Source organism: Tupaia chinensis, unplaced genomic scaffold, assembly GCF_000334495.1.
Source record: "Tupaia chinensis unplaced genomic scaffold, TupChi_1.0 Scaffold000129_1, whole genome shotgun sequence".
Lineage (NCBI taxonomy): Eukaryota > Metazoa > Chordata > Mammalia > Scandentia > Tupaiidae > Tupaia > Tupaia belangeri.
Genome location: NW_006159598.1, coordinates 771329 through 782997, shown reverse-complemented (window position 1 = coordinate 782997; position 11669 = coordinate 771329). Strand labels below are relative to the sequence as shown.

Genomic DNA, 11669 nt, shown 5'->3' with positions numbered 1-11669 from the left:
CTCTCGGGATCTTGGGCACGCACGCACACGCGCCCGGCATGAGTTTTAAGCCACCGGGTCCGGGACGCGAACCACGGTCGACTATGTGGGAGTCCAGCGACATAGCCATTACGCTAACTGCTGGTTCCCGATAAATAAATAATTTTTAAAAAATGTTTAGAGCTGGGGCCAGCAGGTGGCGTAGTGGTTAAGGATGCTGGATTCCCACATGGTTGACCACAGTTCAAGTCCTGAAGCTGGTGGCTCGCTTTCTCACTTTCCTTCTCTTTCTGTCTGTCTCACTCTTGCTCTGCCTCTCTCTGATCAAATTAAAAATAAATAAGATAATTCTTAAAAAAGAAAAACAAAATTATAAAACTAATCCTTCACCATGGAGCAGCTCCCAAGCCGCCCTCTTGCCTGCATTCCCAGAGAACTCTCTCTTCAAAGGGGTTCTTCCCTTTGTGCATCTTGCCCTCCTGGCTTGCCAGAGCCTGCGCCAAGGCAGAGGCCTCCAGGGAGACCCTCCGAAGCCGCCACCTTCAGGCAGCATGGCGGGCCCACGGTTAGCAGCGCTAGCTCTGAGAAGCAGGCCTGCACCCAGGGGGAGCAGGTGCACGGCCTCACAGGTGCACAGGTGGTGAGTCCGCACACAGACCTGGCTCGACACCAGCCCTAGGGGACAGCGAGAGGAGGCTGCAGGGTGGGTGCAGGCTGGGAGGAAGTGGCCGGGAGTCACGAGGTGGGCAAGCAAGGAGAGGGCAGGGGGGCAGTTCCTGAGTCACTGGGGCCCTGCCCAGGGCTGCCAGGACCCAGAGGCTGGGGGAGGGGATGAGGGCTGCAGGCCCCCAGGTTAGACTGGAACCCCCAACCCCAGGGACCCATGGCAGGTGAGCTAGAGCCCTTCCCATCACCCCCACTCCATCTCTCCTATCTCTCTGGGTCTCTGTCCCTCCCCAGTCTCTGGCCTCTGTCTCCCTTTTCCACCCACACTCCTGCAGAGCCCGAGCTGGGGGGCCCGGTCCTGGCACTGGCCCTCCTCCCCACTACCAGGACGCCTGCTCGCCTCCTCTCAGGCCCCAATGAGAAAGCAGACTGCGGGGTGCCAGGCGCTTCCTGCCCCGTCCTGCCCTGCCTGGCTGCGTGCACCCCACCTCTCCTCCCTGCTCCCCAGTCGCCCGCTTGGTGCCCACCGCTCCTGCCTCCCACTTCCATTCACCCGTGAGGCTCCCTCCCCCTCCTTCTCCCCTTGGGCACCGGCTTCTCCCCTGCCTTGTCTCCGAACACCCGCCCCAGCGGCCCTTCCGCACGTGTGTGTGCCTGTGGGGACGAGGACAGCGTCTGCCTGTCCTTCCTCTGAGCCTGCTCTGTCCTGTCGCGGCTTTCTTCCTCCTGTCATCCTGTTCCCTGTCCATCTCTCCCCACATCTCTGCCTCCCTTCTCTCTCTGCCCTTTCCCTCCCTCCCTTCGCCTCCTCCTCTTCCTTGGCCTCCCCGGGGCCCTCTGCTCCGAGGAGTGTCCCCCAGTCTGCATGTCTGACCCTTTCTCTGGGTTTCCGCCTGCGTAGTTTCTCACTCCCACTTGCCAGCTCTCTCCTCGGTGGCCTCTCTGGGAGCCTGTCCCTCCCTCTCGGCCGCTCCCAACGCCTCAGAGCCCCCCACCCTGATTTCGTTACTCCACCACGGTCCACTGGGATTCCTCCCCTGCCCGGGGTCCCACTCCCGGATTCCTTCCAGATTATAACACCTTTGCAGGGCAGGTTCTCATTAGCAATTGCGGCTGCTTCTCTGGCCAGAAAGGAGAGGGAGGGGATGGACCAGGGAGTCCTGGAATGGGAAGTAGGCAATAAAAAAAAGTCAGAAGAAGCGTGGCGGTGGGGCAGGGCCTGCCCGGACCAGGGATAAAAGGCTGCCGTGGCATGACGAGGGCAGAGACTCCACCCTGCTCCCTTCATGCACAGGCCGTCCTGGGCCAGACCGCAGCCCTGCTCCGCAGCCTCCTGCCTGTCTCCCAAGGAGCCGCCAGGCCCCGCCCTCGCGACCTCTGGCCTGTAGCTCTCTGCCCTGTCTCCATGTCTCTGAGGGTCTTGGTCTCTGCGTGAGTGGCCGTCTCTACTTCCCAGACCCCTGGTCTCTCACTGTCCCTGCATTTGCCGGAACCCGGTGCCCAGCCTCCACGATGTTCTTTCTGCTGACGGCACTTCAAGTCCTGGCCGTGGGTAAGAGCGCGGTGGGTGTGAGACAAGGGGTCCCCCGGAGACGCCGAGAGATGAGGAAGGGTCTTGCAGCCCCGAATGCTCATGGTCCGGGGAGAAAGAGCAGGGAGTCATTTGGGGGTCGAGGCTGAGGGCCCTGCTGGAGACCCGAGTTCTGAGCCGTGGCGTACCAGAGGGTTGCGGGGCAGGGAGCCGCGTGGCCGCAGGAGGCTGCAGGAGTGGGGAGGAGTAGGTACGCAACTGTGGAGAACCCCGAGTTCCTGAGAGGTCTGTCAGAAAGGACGGCCACGGGGAGGAAACGGCCACGGGGAGGAAACGCCCCGGGGAAGATGGTTTGTCGTTAGAGTAGAGGCGGATGAGGACCGGCACTGGCTTCGTGGCAGTGGTGGGTGCAGTGCTTGGCCGGAGGAGATAGTGGATCCTGGGGGAGATGGTGAATCCTGGGGAGATGGTGGATCCCGGGGAGATAGTGGATCCCAGGGGAGATAGTGGATCTCAGAGGAGATCATGGATCCCAGGGGAGATAGTGGATCCCGGGGGAGATAGTGGATCCTGGGGGAGATGGTGGATCCTGAGGCAGATGGTGGATCCCAGGGGAGATAGTGGATCCTGGGGGAGATGGTGGATCCCGGGGGAGATAGTGGATCCCGGGGGAGATGATGGATCCTGGGGCAGATGATGGATCCCAGGGGAGATGGTGGATCCTGGGGTGAGATAGTGGATCCTGGGGGAGATGGTGGATCCCGGGGGAGATAGTGGATCCCGGGGGAGATGATGGATCCTGGGGCAGATGATGGATCCCAGGGGAGATGGTGGATCCTGGGGTGAGATAGTGGATCCTGGGGGAGATGGTGGATCCCGGGGGAGATAGTGGATCCCGGGGGAGATGATGGATCCTGGGGCAGATGATGGATCCCAGGGGAGATGGTGGATCCTGGGGTGAGATAGTGGATCCTGGGGGAGATGGTGGATCCCGGGGGAGATAGTGGATCCCGGGGGAGATGATGGATCCTGGGGCAGATGATGGATCCCAGGGGAGATGGTGGATCCTGGGGTGAGATAGTGGATCCTGGGGGAGATGGTGGATCCCGGGGGAGATAGTGGATCCCGGGGGAGATGATGGATCCTGGGGCAGATGATGGATCCCAGGGGAGATGGTGGATCCTGGGGTGAGATAGTGGATCCTGGGGGAGATGGTGGATCCCGGGGGAGATAGTGGATCCCGGGGGAGATGATGGATCCTGGGGCAGATGATGGATCCCAGGGGAGATGGTGGATCCTGGGGTGAGATAGTGGATCCTGGGGGAGATGGTGGATCCCGGGGGAGATAGTGGATCCCGGGGGAGATGATGGATCCTGGGGCAGATGATGGATCCCAGGGGAGATGGTGGATCCTGGGGTGAGATAGTGGATCCTGGGGGAGATGGTGGATCCCGGGGGAGATAGTGGATCCCGGGGGAGATGATGGATCCTGGGGCAGATGATGGATCCCAGGGGAGATGGTGGATCCTGGGGTGAGATAGTGGATCCTGGGGGAGATGGTGGATCCCGGGGGAGATAGTGGATCCCGGGGGAGATGATGGATCCTGGGGCAGATGATGGATCCCAGGGGAGATGGTGGATCCTGGGGTGAGATAGTGGATCCTGGGGGAGATGGTGGATCCCGGGGGAGATAGTGGATCCCGGGGGAGATGATGGATCCTGGGGCAGATGATGGATCCCAGGGGAGATGGTGGATCCTGGGGTGAGATAGTGGATCCTGGGGGAGATGGTGGATCCCGGGGGAGATAGTGGATCCCGGGGGAGATGATGGATCCTGGGGCAGATGATGGATCCCAGGGGAGATGGTGGATCCTGGGGTGAGATAGTGGATCCTGGGGGAGATGGTGGATCCCGGGGGAGATAGTGGATCCCGGGGGAGATGATGGATCCTGGGGCAGATGATGGATCCCAGGGGAGATGGTGGATCCTGGGGTGAGATAGTGGATCCTGGGGGAGATGGTGGATCCCGGGGGAGATAGTGGATCCCGGGGGAGATGATGGATCCTGGGGCAGATGATGGATCCCAGGGGAGATGGTGGATCCTGGGGTGAGATAGTGGATCCTGGGGGAGATGGTGGATCCCGGGGGAGATAGTGGATCCCGGGGGAGATGATGGATCCTGGGGCAGATGATGGATCCCAGGGGAGATGGTGGATCCTGGGGTGAGATAGTGGATCCTGGGGGAGATGGTGGATCCCGGGGGAGATAGTGGATCCCGGGGGAGATGATGGATCCTGGGGCAGATGATGGATCCCAGGGGAGATGGTGGATCCTGGGGTGAGATAGTGGATCCTGGGGGAGATGGTGGATCCCGGGGGAGATAGTGGATCCCGGGGGAGATGATGGATCCTGGGGCAGATGATGGATCCCAGGGGAGATGGTGGATCCTGGGGTGAGATAGTGGATCCTGGGGGAGATGGTGGATCCCGGGGGAGATAGTGGATCCCGGGGGAGATGATGGATCCTGGGGCAGATGATGGATCCCAGGGGAGATGGTGGATCCTGGGGTGAGATAGTGGATCCTGGGGGAGATGGTGGATCCCGGGGGAGATAGTGGATCCCGGGGGAGATGATGGATCCTGGGGCAGATGATGGATCCCAGGGGAGATGGTGGATCCTGGGGTGAGATAGTGGATCCTGGGGGAGATGGTGGATCCCGGGGGAGATAGTGGATCCCGGGGGAGATGATGGATCCTGGGGCAGATGATGGATCCCAGGGGAGATGGTGGATCCTGGGGTGAGATAGTGGATCCTGGGGGAGATGGTGGATCCCGGGGGAGATAGTGGATCCCGGGGGAGATGATGGATCCTGGGGCAGATGATGGATCCCAGGGGAGATGGTGGATCCTGGGGTGAGATAGTGGATCCTGGGGGAGATGGTGGATCCCGGGGGAGATAGTGGATCCCGGGGGAGATGATGGATCCTGGGGCAGATGATGGATCCCAGGGGAGATGGTGGATCCTGGGGTGAGATAGTGGATCCTGGGGGAGATGGTGGATCCCGGGGGAGATAGTGGATCCCGGGGGAGATGATGGATCCTGGGGCAGATGATGGATCCCAGGGGAGATGGTGGATCCTGGGGTGAGATAGTGGATCCTGGGGGAGATGGTGGATCCCGGGGGAGATAGTGGATCCCGGGGGAGATGATGGATCCTGGGGCAGATGATGGATCCCAGGGGAGATGGTGGATCCTGGGGTGAGATAGTGGATCCTGGGGGAGATGGTGGATCCCGGGGGAGATAGTGGATCCCGGGGGAGATGATGGATCCTGGGGCAGATGATGGATCCCAGGGGAGATGGTGGATCCTGGGGTGAGATAGTGGATCCTGGGGGAGATGGTGGATCCCGGGGGAGATAGTGGATCCCGGGGGAGATGATGGATCCTGGGGCAGATGATGGATCCCAGGGGAGATGGTGGATCCTGGGGTGAGATAGTGGATCCTGGGGGAGATGGTGGATCCCGGGGGAGATAGTGGATCCCGGGGGAGATGATGGATCCTGGGGCAGATGATGGATCCCAGGGGAGATGGTGGATCCTGGGGTGAGATAGTGGATCCTGGGGGAGATGGTGGATCCCGGGGGAGATAGTGGATCCCGGGGGAGATGATGGATCCTGGGGCAGATGATGGATCCCAGGGGAGATGGTGGATCCTGGGGTGAGCGCCCCGGACCAGGGATAAAAGGCTGCCGTGGCATGACGAGGGCAGAGACTCCACCCTGCTCCCTTCATGCACAGGCCGTCCTGGGCCAGACCGCAGCCCTGCTCCGCAGCCTCCTGCCTGTCTCCCAAGGAGCCGCCAGGCCCCGCCCTCGCGACCTCTGGCCTGTAGCTCTCTGCCCTGTCTCCATGTCTCTGAGGGTCTTGGTCTCTGCGTGAGTGGCCGTCTCTACTTCCCAGACCCCTGGTCTCTCACTGTCCCTGCATTTGCCGGAACCCGGTGCCCAGCCTCCACGATGTTCTTTCTGCTGACGGCACTTCAAGTCCTGGCCGTGGGTAAGAGCGCGGTGGGTGTGAGACAAGGGGTCCCCCGGAGACGCCGAGAGATGAGGAAGGGTCTTGCAGCCCCGAATGCTCATGGTCCGGGGAGAAAGAGCAGGGAGTCATTTGGGGGTCGAGGCTGAGGGCCCTGCTGGAGACCCGAGTTCTGAGCCGTGGCGTACCAGAGGGTTGCGGGGCAGGGAGCCGCGTGGCCGCAGGAGGCTGCAGGAGTGGGGAGGAGTAGGTACGCAACTGTGGAGAACCCCGAGTTCCTGAGAGGTCTGTCAGAAAGGACGGCCACGGGGAGGAAACGGCCACGGGGAGGAAACGCCCCGGGGAAGATGGTTTGTCGTTAGAGTAGAGGCGGATGAGGACCGGCACTGGCTTCGTGGCAGTGGTGGGTGCAGTGCTTGGCCGGAGGAGATAGTGGATCCTGGGGGAGATGGTGAATCCTGGGGAGATGGTGGATCCCGGGGAGATAGTGGATCCCAGGGGAGATAGTGGATCTCAGAGGAGATCATGGATCCCAGGGGAGATAGTGGATCCCGGGGGAGATAGTGGATCCTGGGGGAGATGGTGGATCCCGGGGGAGATAGTGGATCCCGGGGGAGATGATGGATCCTGGGGCAGATGATGGATCCCAGGGGAGATGGTGGATCCTGGGGTGAGATAGTGGATCTTGGGGGAACATAATGGATCCTGGGGAGATGTGGATCCTGGGGGAGATTGTGGATCTGGGGCCCCAATGAGTGGGAGGGTTGGGAAGAGGCAGGGAGCCCCCGACTGTGTTGGGGAAGCACTGACCGGCAGTGTGGCCTTGTGAGAAGCCACTGAAAGTGTCCACGACAGAGGGAAGAGTCACGGATGTAGCAAGGGTGGGGTGACTGGGACAAAGTAATAGAGACCATGAGATGGCCCGGGGGTGTCAGCACCCTGGTTGTGTTGAGGCCACCTGGGATCAAGGCCCTGGACGGCAGGTAGACGGGGCGGTGGAGGGGTTAAACCAAAAGGCAGGACACCTTACAGAGCTGGGAGGTGGAGCGCTTCTGCTCTCCTTTCCCCACTCCACCGCACCCCTGTCTAATCCCAGCCGTGGCCCAGAGCCAGGAGGATGAGAACAAGATAATTGGCGGCTACACGTGCGTCCAGAACTCCCAGCCGTGGCAAGGGGCTCTGCTCGCAGGCCCTGCACGTCGCTTCTTCTGCGGAGCAGCCCTGCTGTCGGACCAGTGGGCCATCACCGCGGCTCACTGCGCCCGCCCGTGAGTCCCCTCGTCTGTCCTCGTGCCCAGCGAGTCCCGGAGTCAAGCGCCCCAGAGCCCATCTGTGAACCAGAGTCCATAGAGACCAGGCTAGAGCAAAGACACAGCTCAGGACCTGCATGCCAGCCATGAATCTTGAATTCAGTTTAGATCCCAAAAGCAGGTTGGCAGCTTAGAACTCCCAGGGCAGTTTAGAACTTAACATATAACCCAAAGGCCATCCAGAGACCAAGACTAGCCCATTCCAGATTGGGAATTGGATCCAGGGCCACAGTCCATTGAGAAACCCAGACGCTGCTAGAACCCAGAGCTCAGTTCCATACCTGTAGTGTGGCTGCAAATCCAGAACCCCACACAGCTGGAACGCAAGCTGCAGGCCCAGGCGCGCGCTCCCGTGGGGCCTAGGTGTCAGAGCTAATGCCAGAAACTGAAGTCCAGCCTAGGCCTGCAGATCAGAGCTCACTCCGGAGTATAGAAAATAAAGCACAGAGTACAAACAGCCTCTGGGGCCTTGGGTCTAGACCCTAACCCAGGGCTCCATTAGAACCCAGAGGTCAAGGGCTCAGGCCAAAGTCTAGAACCAGAAGCTCAGGGTATACCCGTGATTCACTCTGAAACAACCCAGGCTGGAATAGGGTTCAGACCGATGTTTAGAACCCAGAGCACAGAGCTCAAACCAGTGTCTAATCTCTGGTCAGGAGCCAGAGCTCAGTAAAGTACCCAGAGCTAGGGACCAACAGCCGGCATAATGGTTATGTGGCTGGACTCCCACATAGTCAACAGCAGTTCAAGTCCTGGACCTTGCAGCTTACAACTCAGCCGGGCATGTGTGCACGCATATCCAAAATCCCAGAAGGAGAATGGAGGAGAAGGGATTGCGGTGTGGCCGTTTCCCCTGGGAGTGGTTTCTCACTTTCTGTCTCTCTCCGTCTCTCTGGCGAGTGCTCTAGTGCCTGGAATCCAAAGCTCATGGGTAATCCATTGCTTAGTACAGAACCTTCACCCTGACCTAAAAGAAAAAGCTCTCACCAGGATCTGGAAATCAGAACAGGACCTAGAACTCTGATCCTAACCTCTGAAAAACGCCTGGATCTAGAGTCCACAGCAGAACCAGGATGGAGCCCAGCCCAGAACACTCAAATCTGGAATCTCGAGCCATAAACAGTCTTCTCAGAACCCAGAGAACCCAGCACAGACCCTGGGGCTGAGCCAGGAAACCCCAGCACCACCTCATACCCAGACCAGAGAGGAGAGCCCCAGAGAGGAGGGCCAGTCAGCCGGGGGGCTTGGCGGGGAGACTGCTCGGCCCAGAGCTAGACCCTCAGCAGACCCTCACCCCCAGGAGGCCCGGCCTCACCCTAAGCCCACGCAGTCTGCAGTGAGAAGGGAGCGCGTCCCCACGGGTGGGATGGGCTGGAGCTGGGCCGGGCCTCAGGTCAGACCAGAGGAGAGCCGCTCTTTGGGGTCCCCGGCCAGGATCCTGCGGGTGGCCCTGGGCAAGCACAACCTGAGGAGGCGGGAGGCCACCGAGCAGGTGCTGCGTGTGGTTCGCCAGGTGCCACACCCCCGCTACAACTCTGGGACCCACGACAACGACCTGATGCTGCTGAAGCTGGAGCCGGCTGCCCGGCTGGGGAGGGCAGTGACGCCCATCACGGTGGCCCTGTCCTGCGCCAGCCCTGGGACCTCCTGCCTGGTGTCGGGCTGGGGGACCATATCCAGCCCCATCGGTGAGGACCACTGTGGGAGAGGCGGGTCCCTGGGGCCTAGGCGTCAGAGCTGATGCCAGAAACTGAAGTCCAGCCTAGGCCTGCAGATCAGAGCTCACTCCAGAGTACAGAAAATAAAGCACAGAGTACAAACAGCCTCGGGGGCCTTGGGTCTAGACCCTAACCCAGGGCTCCGTTAGAACCCAGAGGTCAAGGGTCCGAGGGAGGAGGGCTGGGGGCCATATCCAGCCCCATCGGTGAGGACCGCTGTGGCAGAGGCAGGCCCCGGGTCCGAGGGAGGAGGGCTGGGGCCGGGGCCTGGGTCTTGCTGGAGGGGAACCCTTCATGCCCTCCCTCCCAGTCAGGTACCCCAAAGGTCTGCAGTGTGTGAACATCAACATCTCCACGGATCAGGAGTGCCAGCGGGCCTACCCCCGCGCCATCACAGCCGGCATGGTCTGTGCGGGGGACCCCCAAGGCGGGAAAGACTCTTGTCAGGTGAGGCCCAGGGTGGGCGCTGGGGGAGCCGAGTGTCCACGGGCAGAGTGTGGAGCCATCCAGGACCAATGGGCATTTGGGAAACCACGGGACCTCTGGGGACCCTAATCCATCCCTGAGGTGGAAACAGGGCAGCGAAGGACACATGGAGCCCTCAGGACCAGAGCAGAGACGGGGAGGGGCCCTGAGACCCCAAGATCAGAGGTGCGAATCTGAGCAGCAGCAGTGAGAGGGAGGAACACCCCCACACACCTAGGGCTAAGGTCTCAGGTCGGGCCGGTTCTCTGCCTGTCTGTCCATCCACTGAGTCTGCATCTCTGTCCTTCCCCTCAGGGTGACTCCGGGGGACCCCTGGTGTGCAGAGGACAGCTCCAGGGCCTCGTGTCCTGGGGGATGGAGCACTGCGGCCGGCCTGGCTATCCTGGGGTCTACGCCAACCTGTGCATGTACCACAGCTGGATCCAGAGCACCATGCAGAGCAGCTGACCTCCACGTACTGGCCTGGCAGCTGCCCCCCACCAGGGCCCAGGAGCCCAGGAGCCCAGGCCCCCACGTCCCCCGCTCAGACCCCTCCCCTCAGAGCCAGGACCCCAGCCCGGGGCTCTGATCTGTCTCCCAGATCTGTGGCTCCAGGCTTTCTCCCACCCACTGTTACTCAGGGGGCAGGAGCAGAAAGTCTCGCGGATGTCTGAGTCCAACAAAAGCTAATTTCCAAAACTCTTCCTGTCTCCAGGGACCACGTAAATAATAGCAAGAATGGACTCTTTCCGCCATTTCCGTGACGTCACAGTGACGTCCTGGCTGACGTCCCCAAGAGCATCAACAAGGCCCAAAAGAGAGACCAGGCTTACTAGGCCAGGCTCCAAAGTCGTTGCCCGCTTTCTCACTGCGACGATGAAGCAGTTACCTTGGCGAATTTGAGATCTCAGTGACCATGGTCGTGGGCCTCGCCAGCAGGTTAGCCGAGCGGCGTCAGCCCAGACTGGAGGGAGCGAATGGCGGCATCCTCAGCCCCTTCCCCTCAGTTCGCTCCCATCGTCCGACAGCCTCAGCCGGCATCGCCAACCACGGAGAAGCAAGATGGAGACACACCGGAGGGCAAGTCCTGGGGAGCTTTCTAGGGGTTCACACACAAACGCAAATAAAACGCCTCTGGAAATAGCAGCCATAGCAATGGCGTCATCCCAGACTTCATTCATCCGTTTATTTCATTCATTCCAGAAACAAGGTCATGGGCTCCATCGTGCCCCAGGGCAGCCAGAGTCCTACAGGGCCTAATGGGCACGTTGCTTCCCGGGGTCTGCTGTCCCCACCCGGTCCCCATCGTCACTGTGCCTGGCGTCCAGAGGGGAGCTCCCCGCCCTGAGGCGTGACCTGGAGCAGGACCGCAAGCTTGCGGCCTCCTCTCCGCGGCTGCTGCGGCTGCTGCGGTGCAGGGCCAGGGACTGCCTCGTTTCCTGGAGCCTCGTGCAAAGAGAAAGGCGCTCGCGGTCCTGAAGCGATCTCGGGTGAGGAAAGTTGAGTTAATCACGCTCTCGAGCTCAAGTCGAGGCAAAGCCTTCTCGTCTTTGCCTATTAATATTTCCACGCTTCAGCCCTGGCGCCGGGTCCCTCCCTTCCTCCCCACCCTAACGAGAATGGCCCTGAGAACACCCCACGCCCTGGGAAAACGTGCGTTGTCACATGCTGTCGGCTTAGGGACCTGGTTCTCTTCTCGCTTCTGACCGCTGCGGACGGCCATGCGCCGGCCTCGTGCTGGCTGCGGGGGAAGCACTGGGGCCCCGGCAGCCAGTCTCTGTCGTCCTCACCGGGCTTCTCGTCCAGCAGGGCAGGAAGCAATAAACCTAACTTAACAGGAAAGCAGAGTCCCTGGGAGTAAAAAGGCCCATAAACTCGGGCTGGGCAGCCGGCCTAGTGTGCGTCAGAACCAGCTCGTACCAGCTTGCAAGATCCGACGGGCAAATTTTCAGGAATTTTGAGAGCC

The 11669-nt window shown here is 61.0% G+C and overlaps 1 protein-coding gene across 1 annotated transcript; it reads left to right on the top strand.

Annotated features, from left to right (window-relative positions):
- Positions 1-6191: 6191 nt before the first annotated feature.
- Positions 6192-10171, top strand: KLK14 (kallikrein related peptidase 14). Its single transcript, XM_006144672.1, has 5 exons — positions 6192-6231; positions 7307-7478; positions 8955-9208; positions 9549-9685; positions 10019-10171. The coding sequence occupies exons 1-5, from the start codon at positions 6192-6194 to the stop codon at positions 10169-10171; spliced, it is 756 nt and encodes a 251-aa protein (XP_006144734.1).
- The last annotated feature ends 1498 nt before the right edge of the window (positions 10172-11669 follow it).